Source organism: Sciurus vulgaris (genome assembly GCF_902686455.1).
Source record: "Sciurus vulgaris genome assembly, chromosome: 2".
Classification (NCBI taxonomy): domain Eukaryota; kingdom Metazoa; phylum Chordata; class Mammalia; order Rodentia; family Sciuridae; genus Sciurus; species Sciurus vulgaris.
Window position 1 is genome coordinate 187,312,067 of NC_136462.1, and position 14,939 is coordinate 187,327,005.

At 47.5% G+C, this 14,939-nt stretch overlaps 1 protein-coding gene across 10 annotated transcripts in view; it reads right to left on the reverse strand.

Annotated features, from left to right (window-relative positions):
* Positions 1–3,058: 3,058 nt before the first annotated feature.
* The window catches only part of PTPRT (protein tyrosine phosphatase receptor type T), a 1,026,485-nt gene continuing 1,014,604 nt past the window's right edge, over positions 3,059–14,939 (reverse strand). For all 10 annotated transcript variants that reach the window (XM_079126897.1, XM_079126896.1, XM_079126893.1 and 7 more), the window contains 4 exons: positions 11,579–11,704; positions 10,558–10,721; positions 7,605–7,740; positions 3,059–6,686 (listed from right to left, as the gene is read on the reverse strand). In XM_079126897.1, the coding sequence (XP_078983023.1) occupies positions 6,633–6,686; positions 7,605–7,740; positions 10,558–10,721; positions 11,579–11,704 (480 nt within the window). In that variant the 3' untranslated portion in view covers positions 3,059–6,632. The remainder of the gene's footprint in view (positions 6,687–7,604; positions 7,741–10,557; positions 10,722–11,578; positions 11,705–14,939) is intronic.

Below are 14,939 nucleotides of genomic sequence, written 5' to 3' on the forward strand. Positions count from 1 at the left end.
AACAGCTGCTGAGATGGGCAGCTTATCCTTTCCTGCAGTAAGCAAGTTCTTCCTATAGCTACTCAGTTTCACTCATGGTCCTAGTTCCACTCACAGAGGTGAGCTGGGATAGCAAACTGTGCTTGACTTTGTTGAATAATCTGCACTCCCATGGGGGATATGGAGGTTAGTATTCTGCCTGACCCTTTGGAAGCCTGATTTTACTTGTGATGGTGCCACTCTTTTCCCTAATCCTCCAGTAATCCCTGAGGGCTTTGAATGCCCCCCAAACACTTTTTATGGGAGAGACTGGAACAGGGTGGGCACTGAGAGTTTGTTAGACCATCATGTCAGGGCCCACTAGATTGCATTCATGAGCCCAAAGGGAATAAAGTACTATGACTTTGGGACCTTAATTTTGGCAAGTTATTTACCACCACTCTTCCTCCCCTAAATCCAAGAGTACCATTCTCTGAGGAACCATGAAGTACCTTAATTACCCTGAGCTCCAGGATTCCACACAAGCATTTCCTAATACTCCATATTCCTAGACCTTCATTCTCTGAATATTCCAATCAAGGATAAAGTTTTGGCTCCTATTGCCCTGAGCACCTCTCAGACACAGAAGGCAATTGATGGTCATCCATATCTCAAAGCTCTTTCCAATAGATTCTCTCCATCCTGACTTTTCCCACATCCCTTGTATTGGCCCCAGGGAAACTATCACTATGCTCTTAGATGGGTGGGAAGCCATGTGTGGGGGCTCCTATTGTGACTGCTGATCCCTTCTCTTGGAGACCTAACATTCACAGGTGGATTTCAGGGGGTGAATGTAGCTCCTTTGTTATCCTTTCCAACCTCTTTTGGAAGTGGGCAGGAGATACACAAGAGATGATCTTAATTTCTATAAGACAGCTGAATAGCCAGTACTATGCAAAAATCTATCCTTGGTTCCCAAGAAACTGAGAGTCTGTTCATGTGCACAGATATGGCATAGACATCTCTGATGTGCTTCTGATAATCAGGTCCATGACCCTAAAATATGTGTCAGAGAAAACTGGAACTGGAACACTCTCCCCAATGTCCACCACTGATCTTTATGTTCAAATAGTATATGACCTCTATGGCAGATCCCTGCTAGGTAAAGTCAAGGCTCTGCCCTTTATACCTTCTAGATATGTATACCTGGAAAACCTCCAACAGGGAACCCTTGCACAGGAGTATATGGATACGACTGAATCTCAGCTGGTTTTCTCTAGTTGAATTTACTTTTCCTATTTCTGTTATGCTTGGCTGTAATTTGGAGCTGATCAGAAGCTAAGAAGGGGCTCATATTAGTTGGGTGATGGGGAAGGCAAATCAGGGCTTTGAGATGACATGACCCTCTGTGTTTCATCTTCTAATTTGCCCTTCAGCTTGAGTTAGCAATTTGTCTCTGGGGACCTTGGCCCAGTACAATTTTTTTTTTTTTTGATGTTATGGCTTAGGATTAACATCCCATTGATGCTCACCCTTCCACAGTACCACTCCTAATTTAGCTTGGTGCTGATTAACAACTCAGGAGTGGCCAGCTATAGGCCAAGGAAGGGTGGATTTGTCCATTCTTCTCTCAGGAAGGGAAGTCCAGGTGAATGATTGTTTCCTTCAATGTCTTTGGACTTGAGTTGGGTTGGGCAGTCACTGTTCCAGAGATGACATGATAAATACCTGGTTACTCCTCCCTGGGCTGATTTTCTGTTGTCTGCAGCAGCCTTCCTAGACTGCCACCTTTATGTACTCTACAGGGGTTCACAACAGAGCAGAGGAAATATTGGTCCTGGTGAGGACACAGCAGGAGTTAACATAGCAACCAGAAATGGAAGATGAATAAACATGATTGGCCAAAGGGGAAATTATCATCTTCTCCCCTGGACACTGAGAATTGTTCCAAAGCAGCACCCTTGTTCTAAGTGAGTCTGACAAGTCCTACACATGCCCTTGTCCTGTTGTGTCATAGAAGTATGACCACTTTGCTTAATGGCCCATGAGCATTTTTGGTTTTGTGTATTCACTGAGTTGCATTTCCCTGGCCTTGCCTTCTTGTTTGCCTGCCCAAAGCCTTCCATATCTACCCATTCTAACTTGCTAAAGCATATTTTCATGTTCCCTTTTCAATGTATTGTTTGGTCCACCATTCTATAGTCAAGAAATGTAAAGTTGGGGTTCAAGCCAAAGACTGAGCTCTTTCCTCCACAATCCTGTCCCTCAGCAAGGGATTCACTATGCCATGCTAATCATAGCATAGTAATCTGTGCTTTCTGGTAGGTCCCCCTCTAGGGTGCTGCATGTTGCAGGAATCCAGTGAGTGTGTGTAGCTAAGGTAAAGTGAGGGGCCTTCTAGACCCTAGACTATCATGTGAAGAGAATGGCCTCAGATTTGTCTGTGCTAGTAACAATGGGACTCTACCTTTACCATGGGTACCACCTTCTAAAACTCAGAAATCAGGAATCTGCTGTGTAAGCCTGCTTCCAGCTTGGCTTTCATCATGCCAGTTGGGTGAGTCTTCATCCTTATAGTATGTCAATGATTTCTTCCAGCACCCAACTGAAAGAGACCTTAGTTGAGGTCAATTCAGGAACAGTGAGGTCAGGATACCCTCACATCAGAGGGTCTGCTTAGGGGAGGGTGAACTTGTCTATGAAGGAATTTTAAGCTTACCGTCATCACTTTGGGATTTACTGGGATCCACTGAGTTATCTGCTTCACTCTAGTCTCTGCAGATATAGGTAGACAGGCACAAAGGTGGAAAAAATATTGTCTCAGTGATCAGAAGATCCAGTTTAAGTCCTGGCCCAGTTTAAGCTCATTCACCAGCTGTGGAACTTTGGGCATGATCTAATCCTTTGGTGCCTCTGATTCTTCATCAGTAAGATGGGGCTATGATAATCACAAACACTTCTTAGGGTAATGAAGTAAGAGGGTTCACATGTTAGAGTCCCCAGCACAGAGTCTTTTTGCTTCATGTGATGTCTGACATCTAGTGGGTCACTGCTCAGGCCACACACAGAGAAAGACAATATCTAAAACAAACTGTTACCTTCTATTCTCACAAAGGGAGTTCTGCTGTGGCTATCTGGAGGCCTGGAGGACCCCCGATGACCCAGGATCTTCATACTAGCAGATTCCTGATTACTGAAGTTATCTAGGCCACAAACACATGCAGGTGGGGACAGTTCCTGGATTCTCATTAATTCCTCACATCTTCTTCAAGTGTCTAGGAGATGAAAACCTTGGCAAGATCTTTGCTAAGAAAGGGCACTCTTTGGTGCCTTGGACATGAATCTAGCTTCTATTGTGGAGACTCTGCATTAATACTATTGTCCTCTGTTCATAAAAAGTTAAGCCTATCTTGTAACTAGGGTGGGGTGAAGAGATGCCCTGGGGAGGTGGTGTTTGCTTGTGAGATTTTCTGGGCAAGGGATCAAGTTCAAATTCCTGGGCACCATTACCCCATCTCATCCAAGACCTGCCACATATCTTCCATATGTGGGATCCTAGAGAAGTTATCTCCACCCATGAGTATTAGTTTCTTTTTGTGTACACTAGCCTCCTTCACTACCTTGCCTTCTTTGGAGGGTGACTGAGTTGTTACGAAGTGAGGGAATGAGCTGGCCCTTGTTGGGTTACCCCGCACAGCCTGAGTTTTTACGATTTAAAGTCACCCTTTCAATTACTACCATGTGAAATGATGGAAACCCCTGACATCATCATCTGTCAGATGTTTAACCCCTTTCTGAGCAGAATTAGTTCTAGGATTTGTGTTAAATAGCCCTCCCTCCACCCAAGATGTGGGAAAAAACCAGCACACAATAGGCTGTGCTGTAGGCTCCTTGAGGCTGGGGAAGATCATTTGAGGCAGTAGACTGGAGCCAGGGGAAGGTGGCAGGATCACTGGGGGTTGGGTCCTGGGGACCTGCTCAAATACACCTGGGAAGAGGCCCATCAAAGGAAAAGAGTAAGCTCGTCCTGGGGTTCCTTTGCCTGCCTTTGCTTTGAGATGTTTCCTTTTGAACCTCCACAGCGACAGCCCTTCCTTGATCAAGTCCGGTGTTCCTGGACTTCTAGACAGTTCCAGAGTCCATGCCAATGAAGCTGCTTCCCTGGGCTCCTTTTATGTCCTGTCCTAGTGAGCTTGGAGGCCTGGGTTGCTGACCCTGCTCCATGATAAAGCAGAGACCCTGGGTTTCTCACAGGAGCTGAGTCTCATAATCCACTGCATATTTTGTTCCAGCAACAAAATAATGAGCAGACAGACAAATAGATATGATATTAAAAGTACACGCTTAAGGGAATGTTTTCACAGTGTCTGATGAAAGGAAAAAGGCAGCTCCACTGGTCCAGAGGGAGTCTCCTCCAACACCAAGCTGAGAACATCACTGCAGAGCTCCATAGGCTTCTTGTTGCCTGCAGGGCAATGCCTGTACCCTCAGTGGGGCATCCGTCTCCCTGACCCTGGCTCATTGCCTCCCACTCTCCCTGGCCTGCTGTGCTCAAGCAGGGCTGGCCTCTCACCGTCTGTCCCTCCAGATGCCTATTTATACCTCTTTGTCATTGACCCCTTGGCTTGAATTTCCTTTCTTCCTTTATCTACCTGTTGAGACCCAGTTGGAATGGATGTTTTCTGTTCAAGGAAGCCACAGGTAGAGCCTCACACCCAAGTTCAGGTAACACTCATTCACACCATTTTTGGTGGTTTAATTTCTCCAGTATATAGTGAGCCCCAAAGGGCAAAAACTGTGCTTTACTGAATTCTTTGTCCTTTATCCCCTATATGGGATTATACCAGTCTGCAAGATGGAGCTTCCTAGATCCCAGGCCATGGGAGGTTGCTAGATCCTGTGCCTAAGTACTAGCTAGAGACCAAGGTAGAATGTCCCTGGTTGGCTCCCTGGTAGATTGAGGGAGCAGGAGCATTGTTTTCATGAAGAAGAAATTAGGTAAGACTAGTTTTCCTGAGGAACCAGGAATGAGTTACTAAAATGTATCTGAAATTCTGGGTTTCCCAGAAGAACTGCCATCAGAAAGGAAGAATTCAATTTCCATTTGTGGAGTTCTCTGCTCAGAAGTTTCTAGCCTTATTTTTCCTCCATAAAATAATTGCTTGGCTGAGAAAGTATGAAGAAAACAGTATAAAGAATGTTCAGTCCCATCACCTGCCTTTTTGGAACTCAGGGTTTCATTTCTGAAGAAGGTGTGTTGGTTTCCTCGACTGCTTCTTGATGGGAGGTGCTGAGGACAAGGTGAGCTGTCACTAAGGGACAGTGCCAAGCATGACAGCTGGCATACAGTAGATAACTTAGCAAATGCTGGCTCCCTTTGCTTGACTCATCCATACTATGGGCAAGACTCAGAGCCCTAGGTCTTATCCCCTTGGCCTATTTTAAACCAAAGCATGACTGGGTCTACAACGGTCTTTTACAAGATGGTGGCTGGATTTCTCTAGGGAAGAGTTCAAATTTGGAGATCCAAATTTTCCACAAAGCTGATCCTCTCTCTGCCCCAGCATCCAGGGATCATATTCTGACTAGCCCACATTTCCTTCCTTGGTGGTTGTGCTATACAAGGATGGGACCTTTCAAGGACATGGCCAGGAAATAAAGTAAGCCCAAGAAATTTGTCTTATAGCTACACATTCAAACTCCCACCCTGTCTTTTTTATTTCCTGACATATGAGACAAAGATTTTACACCTCAAAAGAAAGTTTCGTTCTACAAGTACTTGAGAAAATAATCAAATCGTATCCTTTTGCTCCTCCTAAAGGAAGCTATCACCCAAGAGACACAGGGGTTACATTAGACAGGCCAGACAAAGCCCTGCCCTTGGCAGGTGGTCTCTTTTACAAAGATGAGGAGGAACAGCGACATTCCCTGCATTCCCTCCCACAGACCACAAAAAAGCGTGGAAAACCTTTATCGGTGGGTGCTGTGGGCACAGCTAGCTGGCCAGTGAATGACAGAAGGTCAAGGCCTGGGTTGGGGAAGGGGTAGGGAATAGCAGTGGGCCAAGCCCCATGCAAGTTTGGTATGAGGATGGACAGTGGCCTCCACTGTGGTTGAGGGGGCACTCCAAGGTCACACCGATCCGGACTGGCAGGTATCTGATACCAGAGGCCCCCGAAGGAGAGTGTGAGGGGCATCAGAGCAATGACTTCCAAGATCCCGATCTTTTCCATAATAGCAAAGAGGAGTAGAACCCACATCCCCAACACTGCTAAGGGAAGGAGGGCAAAGGACGTATTAGCCAGCCTCCCACTCTCTAGCACCTGCACAGTTGGCTTGCCATGAGATTCACAAACTTGGAAAGAATGAAAGCAAGAGGTCTGGGAACCGGATGTCCAGGGCCTTGCTTGCGGGTGCACTTCTTGGGCCAGGGCTGTGGCTGGTCGGGTGTGGAAGGGAAGCCTGGGCCTGTGAGCGCGGCATCTCCCACAGCTACAGGAGACCCCCTAGGAAGGTGCAGAGCCCACTGCACAACGTGGGACCACCAGTCTTCTCCTTGGAGTTGGGTGGCGGGTGTCACCTTTGTGCCCCTGAGCCCAGTCACTGCCATTCACAGAAAAGGGGGCTCGGCCGCAGCAGCCTGTGGACTCCAGCAGGTTCCCCATCCCATTGGGCTAAAAGGAGCTTAAATATTCCAGTGCCACCTCGTATACAAATTTATACTGTTCCTGAGAGGAGGAGAAGAGGAGAGACAAAGGAGAAGAAACAAGAGAAACATGGAAAGGAAAGGGAAGATGCATTAGATTTGAGGTATGCATTTTGGAGAAGACTTATCCACATCCATTCAAAAAGTCAACTCAAAATTATCCCCATCTGGACATCCTTCATTATTCCCTTGGATGCCTACTTCACTCGAGCTTTCTTAACTGCCCAGCTGGGATCATTCCCTTTCTTCTTACCATTCTGCATCACCAGTTCTTCTCAAATTATAACCTGTGTTCAAAACACCCAGTGATAGTCGTTAGAAATGCAGATATTGATGCAGTAGACCTGGAGTCAGGCTCAAGAGTCTGCGCTTCTTACACACTCCCAGGCAATGCGGATGTTGAGTGGGATCTCACGTTGGGTAAGATCGCACTCTGAGTAGGTTTAAAGACATTTATATTAATGTTGCTTGTGTATGGCCTGTCTCCTCCCTTGTACCAGGTCTTATCTTCTGGGGCTCTGCCTCTCCACTCTCTTTACTATCCTTTTCCTACAGTGTCCCAGTTCAATGCTTCAGACTGTAAAAATTAGCATAAATGTATTAGAAAAGGTTTGGACTGAATTGAAAACATACTTCACACTCTACCAATTCAGAATCCTTTCCTTTAAGCCTGAATTAGTGACATTTTCTCAAGAAATGGGTAGAAGTAAAACAGTAGGTAGACCAGGATGAATATTTGCAGTACACTGCAGAAAAGAAAAGTTGGTGGGATTGGTTAGCAAGGAAACAGGGCAGGCCTAGAAATATGCAGAGGGCCTAGGTTGTGAGTACTCAGTAAGCACCCAGCTGTTGAACATTTCTCCTATTGGAAATCGTTTTCCCTGAGTCCAGGGACTACCGTCAGTCCCTAACTGTTGGAGAGCAGCTCTTGGACACTCACCAGGGTCTCCACCATGTTGGATTTGTTATTCCTCAGCGTCTTCACGATGTGGAACACGTCGATGATGTTCTGCTGCTGGATCATCTCGCACACGCTGCAGACAGCGCAGAAGGTGCCACTACGGCCTCCTCCACTTCTAAACAGAGAGGGAATGGTGAGCCTCATCTCTGGGTGCCCCCTGCCGAGGCACCTGCTGATCTTAGCACCTCGTTATAGTAGTGAGGCCTGGCTGCCCCGGCAAATGCAGAACGAGGCATTGGTGAGAACTTCAGCCTGAGTCATGGGCTCTGACTTGAGTTCCATTTGTTCCACAAAACTTCTTCTACTTCAGGCAAGTCACTCTCTGTCTGGGCCCCCCAGTTCCCCATTCATGTAATGGAGGTGTTGGACTCAAAGATCTTAGAGGGTATAATTAACTCTCCTTGGTACCATGCGCATGACACGGTCACCCAGGTCACCGTGGCCGAAGTCCCCAGGACAGGAGGACATCGTGTCTTTGTTCATGTGACACCAGCATTCTTTGGGACAAGGATGTCTGGGTCTGCCTTCACATCCAGTGAAGACGAAGGAAGGTTCCAGGAGATTTTCCTTATGATGTCTCCCCGTCCTCCACTAAAGGCAGCCTAGGTCAGTCAGCCCAGGCTTGAGACTGTGGGCCTGGGAGGCTGTGTCCTGAAATAATAGGTCTCTACTTGCACATCTTCATTTAAGCAGGATTCCATTGATGTTGAGTGTAAGGACAGAGTACTCTTGGTAGGGCCACGTCTCTGCCACTCCTTTCTGAAGCTCTATAAATCATCTTCATGGAAACACCCCTCAAACTCTTTACAGAGAGTCCCTCAGGAATTTACCTGATTCTAAATTCCTGGGCACATTGCCAAGAGCAGCTAATGATTCCATGTAATGGTGTGTGTCTAAAAAACATCTGGACAGAAACAAAGGCACTCAGTCAGCCTTCCAGATGTTCTATCTACAGGATATCCCATGACCAGATGTTTCAAGTGCAAAGAGTGGTCCTCCCTCCACTGGATAGTGCCTGAATTTCAGTGACTGTTGTGATACCTAGGGTCCCCAAGGATGCTAGGTTCCTATCCCCTGTTGGTACAGTGTCATTCCTGAGTTTTCCTCCCTTTCTAACTGCTGGCCACCTTGGCTAGGGATACATGGATAAAACGTTGCTCCTGTGAAAATAACATGAGAGGAGGGAGGTCCTAGGAAGGAGGGTTTGGTGTTTTCTTGAGCAAGCACAGCAGAATCCAAGACAGGATGCAGGCATCTCAGGGCCTGCTAGAATGAGACCCTGAAGGGTCGGGGTGGCCTGTGCTGACAGTAGAGTCATTTGAATGTGTGGGAGGGACCTGGGGGGAGCAAGGGTTAGTTAGCAAGGAATAGGCTGCCAGTTTCTGGGAGAGCCAGCATGGTGTGGCTGATATTACCCATCAGCCTGACCTAGCAGACCACACAACATCCTCCTGGACTCCACTCTTGAGTTCTGTATCCTCTGGGAAGGGGTTTTGCTACAGGTGGGAGCCCTGAAGCTCCAAGTGTGCATGTGTGTGTCTAACCTCCTTTATGCTCTGACTCTGTTGATGTGTGTGCACTGCCTGTTTGAGAGAAAGTGAACAATTAGCTGGTTTTGAAAAGACTGAACTCAATTTTGAGGTCAGTGAGCTGTTATTAATGCCTCCACTTGCTCAGAAATAATTATTCTGTAAAAGGGAAGACTCTGGTTCACACTTCCTGTGGCACAACATTTGAAAAGAGGGAGGCCCTCCCAGTCACTTCTCCCTGTGTCGTTCAAGTTCTAAGAAGCAAAGTGAATCATCGTGAAGCAAACGTTCCGCACAGAGCTGTTAGGGGCCTGAGATCACAGATTCCTTCTCTGTGTTAGGGTCTCCTTATACCCCTAACAATAGACTCTGTGATACCTTCCCTTTAAGTAATTAACTTTATAACATATGCATATTGGTTACCATGGCATTGTTGATCTCTTCATTGACAGATACATTTTGTTTTCATTTCCTGACTATTTCATACCAGAGCACTACAGGGTCTAAAGATGGTCTAATTCAACATCCCAGTGAGGGACTGAGGACCTCGCTGTTAAGTGATTTTCTTGATCACTTGTCAGTCACAATCCTCTAAGGGGTCCTGACCTCCACCTCGCATGATAACATGGGGGTCTCTGTGGGCTGTGCTCATTCTAAGACAAGAAGTGAAGACTCCAGTTCACCCAGTAATGGAGACAAAAATACTGACCTTGAGCCCCCTCAAGAGTTCCCAGGGCCCTCAAACCCGTCTGTCAGCTCCTCAGAGTAGCCTCTTCCCTGCATGCCCTCTATCCCTGTATTCTTACTAAGTCTGTAGTAAGAGACGTCTCAGGAGGCAGACACGGTTGACCAGTCCCTTGGTTGACTCCAGGGCAGTGTGGCTCAGTGGGTGGCATGTTATCTTCGAGCCCAGGGAACGCAATCACATCTCCTCTCTTAACTCCCAGATCCCTTGCCTTGTCCATGCTTGTTTTCTCACTACAAAATGATGATATCTACCTTGCAGATGGGATGACACGCTTTGTTTAAAATGTCTGCTTAAGCTAACTTAAGCTAACTAAGCTTTCCCTTCTCTTCTTCAGGAAATAATGAAGGAGACCTGGTCAGTGGGACCCACTTCGTCATGAGCTTTCTAGCAGAACAGGTCGTGCCTCCTTTTGGAGTGTGTGGCTCACCTCTGTGCCGGGGGCCTTGGGGAGTGGTCTGCCCCTCCATGGCTTGCATCGACTATATGTCATGTAGCAATACTTCAGGACAACTGGCAACCCCAGCCCATTGAAGGACTGCCATGTTTTGCCTCTTCAGGGGTCTCGAGATGTGGCACAGCTGTGGCCAGCAGCACCCTCAAGTGTGGTCTGCCACCCGTGGCCCCAATGCTCTGGTGACACCTCCACGGTACTCACAGGCAGTGGACCACAGTGCGTCCCTCCCTCCCGTCATACTGCTCCTGCCACTTCTCCAGCCGTCGGACCACTTTGAGCAGAGAACGCTTGGAGGGGGGTGTGTCCCGGTAGGCAGGCCAGCCAATGTACTGGAGGTGCTGGACTATGCGATACCCATCCTGCGGCTGAGAACAGAGAGCTCGTTAGGGCTGTTTTACTGGGGACATTGGGATGCAAGTCGTCCAGATACCCCGAGTGGGAGCGGGAGGGCTTTAGCACAGCAGAAGACAGACTAAACAGGGTCTAACCAGGACATCATGGGGGCAGTCACTGACTCCCCCACATCTACACCTGTGTGCACACTGATTCTCTTTCCCTTTCTACCTGGAAAACTTTTACTCAGTCTTTAAAACCCAAATCTAACGTCCCTTTCTTTAGGAACACCTTCCCTGACTCTGGGCAGAGTCCTTTCTCTCTGAGGCTCACAGGTCAGAACACATCTCACCTTCCCTTTAGAGAGTGACCTGAGGGTCGAGGCTGACTTCTGTTCACCCTGAGCTCCCAAAGGAGGCCCGTAGTTAGCTACCATTTCATGGGTCACCAGTCTGCCCCCTCCTACCCAATCCTCCCCCATCCAGCCAGGGGACATCCTAATGAGAGCACCTAATTATTTTCGGTCTCAGCACATGCAGGACTACCCTCCCCAGAGCTTGTACGATCCCATCAGTCTGCCAGTCTGCATCAACTGGTGCCAAGGCAGCATGGCACGGTGGGGGAGAGCTAATGTCTGAGAAGTTTTGTCTACACAGCAGCAAGTGTGTCAGGAAACAGGCAGATGGCGGGCTGGATGTCGCTCTTTGCATCTTTGTTGGAGTCACTGCTGGCTGTGGAACCGGAATCGGCAAAGGCATCGCTCCCCCAAGGAAGAGATTATCGGGAGAGCGTCACACAGACTCTTGGCGGGCTGGGTGGGATCCTCTCCCGGAGGCCTCCATCTGTTTTGTGAAGGAGGCGCGGCAAGCAGTGGCAGCCCTGCACTTACCCGGGCCATATTACAGATGCGGAATATTCTGTGGATGATGTCCTCGTCGATGTCTGCGGAGACGAACTCCACCTGGATGGGTCCGTAGCACCCGGAGGTCTTCTCGGGCCAGTACTGCATACAGAGCTGGGAGAAGAAAAGAGGTCATAGAGGCAGGCCAAGGACACAGGGCGGGGGTGGGCATCAGAGACATTTGTCACTGGGCCTTTCTCATTGCGGGCAGGGCACACTGACTAGAGTGGTCGCGTATTGCACAGAAACTGGACTCAGCTATCCTATTGGGAGCAGGTTTTTGGTTTTCGGTATTGAAATGTCAAGGCTCTGAACCCAGAAACACTGGATGGAAACATCTTTGCCATCCTGAGTTCAAATCCTTTGTTAGATTTGCTAGACTTCAGTTTCCTCGTCTATAAAATGGGGAGCATGATATCTACATTGAAATGCTGCTGTTGGGATTAGACAGACACAATGTGGATCTATTTTCATATGAAGACGGTGGCTGACTTTCCCTGGTTGCAGGAAAACCTATGATGTTCATTCACGATCAGATCATGACTGACTCTCTCAAAAGACAGGCTGGGGCCTCTGGCAATCTTGGGTCCAAATTCAGGCTCTGCTGCTTAGTCCTTTTGTGTCTCAGACCTCAGTTTTCTCATACGTAAATCAGGGACCATTATGCTTCCCTTGCACTATAAGAAATGTTACCTGGTATTGACAGATCTGGCTGATGATTTTTCCAATTTTCTGGGAATGGGAATCAGAACCCATAGGCAATGGTCGCTCTTTGGTCTAAGAGAGTAGTTGTCAGCCAGAGGCTGTTTTTTCCCTCCAGGAGACATCTGCAGTGTCTGAAGACACTTTATTGTCACACTTGGGAATTGCTAGAGACATCTAGTGCATAGATGTTGCACTAGATGCAACAGGATGTTGCTGAATACCCCACAATGCATAGGACAGCTTCCCCAGGAAGTTATCTGGTCCCAAATACCAGTAGTGCAGAGACTGAGAAAGCTTGGTCATAAATTGCTCATGTTTATGGGTACCATCTTGAAAGAGAGATGGATGCTTCATCCACTGTATCTCATGAGTTGATAGGTGACTTTGGTTGGGGAAAGAATATTGAAGTGACTGTGGATTGGCTTTGAGGTGTTGATCAGTTTCCAAAGGGCATAGAGATGCCAAGGTGGACCACAGAGGACAGCTAAGACTAGGGCTGCAGGCCTGTGGGGGCCATTCAAGGATGGACAGAGGCCATGTGATGGAAAGACCATGTGAGAGTTACCTAGGAGGCTCAGTTGAAACTCAGCTGAAACAATGACCCACCAAGGCTTCTGAGAACAGTTTGGGTCTGAGTTTCTCATCAGTGGTGTCAGCCACTGCCCACACCAAGCATGCAGACAAAGAGCTAGATTGACAGAGGTGACCCACGGAGGTGTGGTGTCCTCCTCTGGTACCGGATTTTCACAGAAGAGAATGACAGCCGAGGGGACTTTCCCCTGTGTTGATAAAAAACAAACTCATTCTGGGGAGACCCATGCCAGAACTAAAATTGGAAGGGAAGAAAAGAGAGGAGGGGAGATGTAAGAGAGGGAAATACCACTTCTCCCACCTTCCAATGGTGGGTACCCAAATTAGCTTAGGGATAACATCATTCACCTTACAGCAGTGGTCAGCATTCTATTTCCAAAACCCGTAGTAAAGAAAGTCTTATAAATAAAGCTTTATTGAAACATGGTTACACTTACTTATGTATTGTCTATGACTGCTGTCATGCCATAACCAAAGAGTAGCATTGACAGAGGCCATGTGGCCCGAGGAGCCTTCGATATTCCCTATCCGGCCCTTCACAGAAAAATGTTGCCAACTCCTCTGCAGAGTTGTTGTGAGAACAAAGGAGATAATTCATGTAAATAAAACCTTTAGCACAGTACTAGACATGGAATAAACACTTATTTGAGACTGCAAATTGCTATTATTACGTAGTCATTATATCATTACCATCATGCACATGTTCCTCAGCTCACTATGGGGTTGCATTCCCCCATATGTTGAAATTACCCTAAGTCAAAAATGCATTGAATACACCTAACCTACCCAGCACCCCAGCTGAGCAGCACAGTCCTGCATACTGTGGAGGTCAGTGGTTGTCCCTGTGCTTGGGGCCTGGCTGGGAGTTCCAAATTCAATATTTGAGTTATGGTTTCTACTGAATGCATATCACTTTCATGGCATTGTAAAGTCCAAAAATCCTAAGTCAAACCATGGTAAGTCGAGGAGCATCTGTATACCAATTTGAAGGATTCTCCTCATCAGCCCTCTAAGTAGCAAGGTCAGGCTTCATAAGGCAATGTGCTTGCTTTCCCAGCATCTTCATCGGGGGTTAACCGAGCATGTGGAGAAAGGAGATGTGCGTGTGTGGGGTGTGGGGAGGGCTGGTCGCAGGGCCTCCATGGCTGGATGGTCTGCAGCTGCTGAGCTGTGCAGTAATGACAAATCCACAATTTGAACTTCATTTCTCTTTGCCATTGGCTCTTCTGCCTTGCAACCTTCACAGTAATGAGGGACTGTACAGATAAGTTTGTGGCTGGCCGGAGAAATTGGAATTAATCAGAACTGCCCATTTGAAAAAAAAAAAATAATTGCCTTTATCGCCTGTATTGAACTTAGCCTTGCCAGAGTTTGTCTGTGATCCTGACACGGGGAGCATGGATCCAAGGCATCAGAGAAAGTCTATTACCCCCAATATTTTCAGTCTGGAGAGAATGTGGAATGATTTGTCTCTTTTAATAAGATTTCCAGAGCAATTTCTCAAGCTAATAGGGTCTACTATGCCTCAAACAAGACTCCTATGCTTTGGGACACTTCTCAGCATTTGATTTTCCAGGTCACTCTCCCATAATGCCCAGGGGGCTGGGGAAGGTTGTAGGGCCCTTCTAATCCTAAATCGGAGTCATTCTTTCACTTGGGTTCCCTAATTTGTGAGCCCACATCTGCAGCAGCGCAGGTGACATTCAGCCAGGTGATGCGCCGGCAGATGCGGGTTTGAGCTGCCAAAGATCATCAGAGTCTTCCTACAGCCCGCAACACTGCAGCTAATCTAGCCACAGGAAGGCTGAGAAAGAAGCGGGGTGGCGGGGGCCACATATTCTGTTCCCAGTGACCCTTTGGGGCTCAGAAATGATTCTCATCAGCAAGAAACGTCCTCTGTGGTTTAGCTCAAGACTGACCTGGTGTCCAAGTGTGTGATTGCATTTGCGCGGGAGCCATCTACATGGTCTGCGTATACAGTGTAGCAAACGGGTAGGGCACTGTATCAAGGTCCCCACTTGAAGTGCCCTGGGTTCAAGTTCCAGCTCTGTCA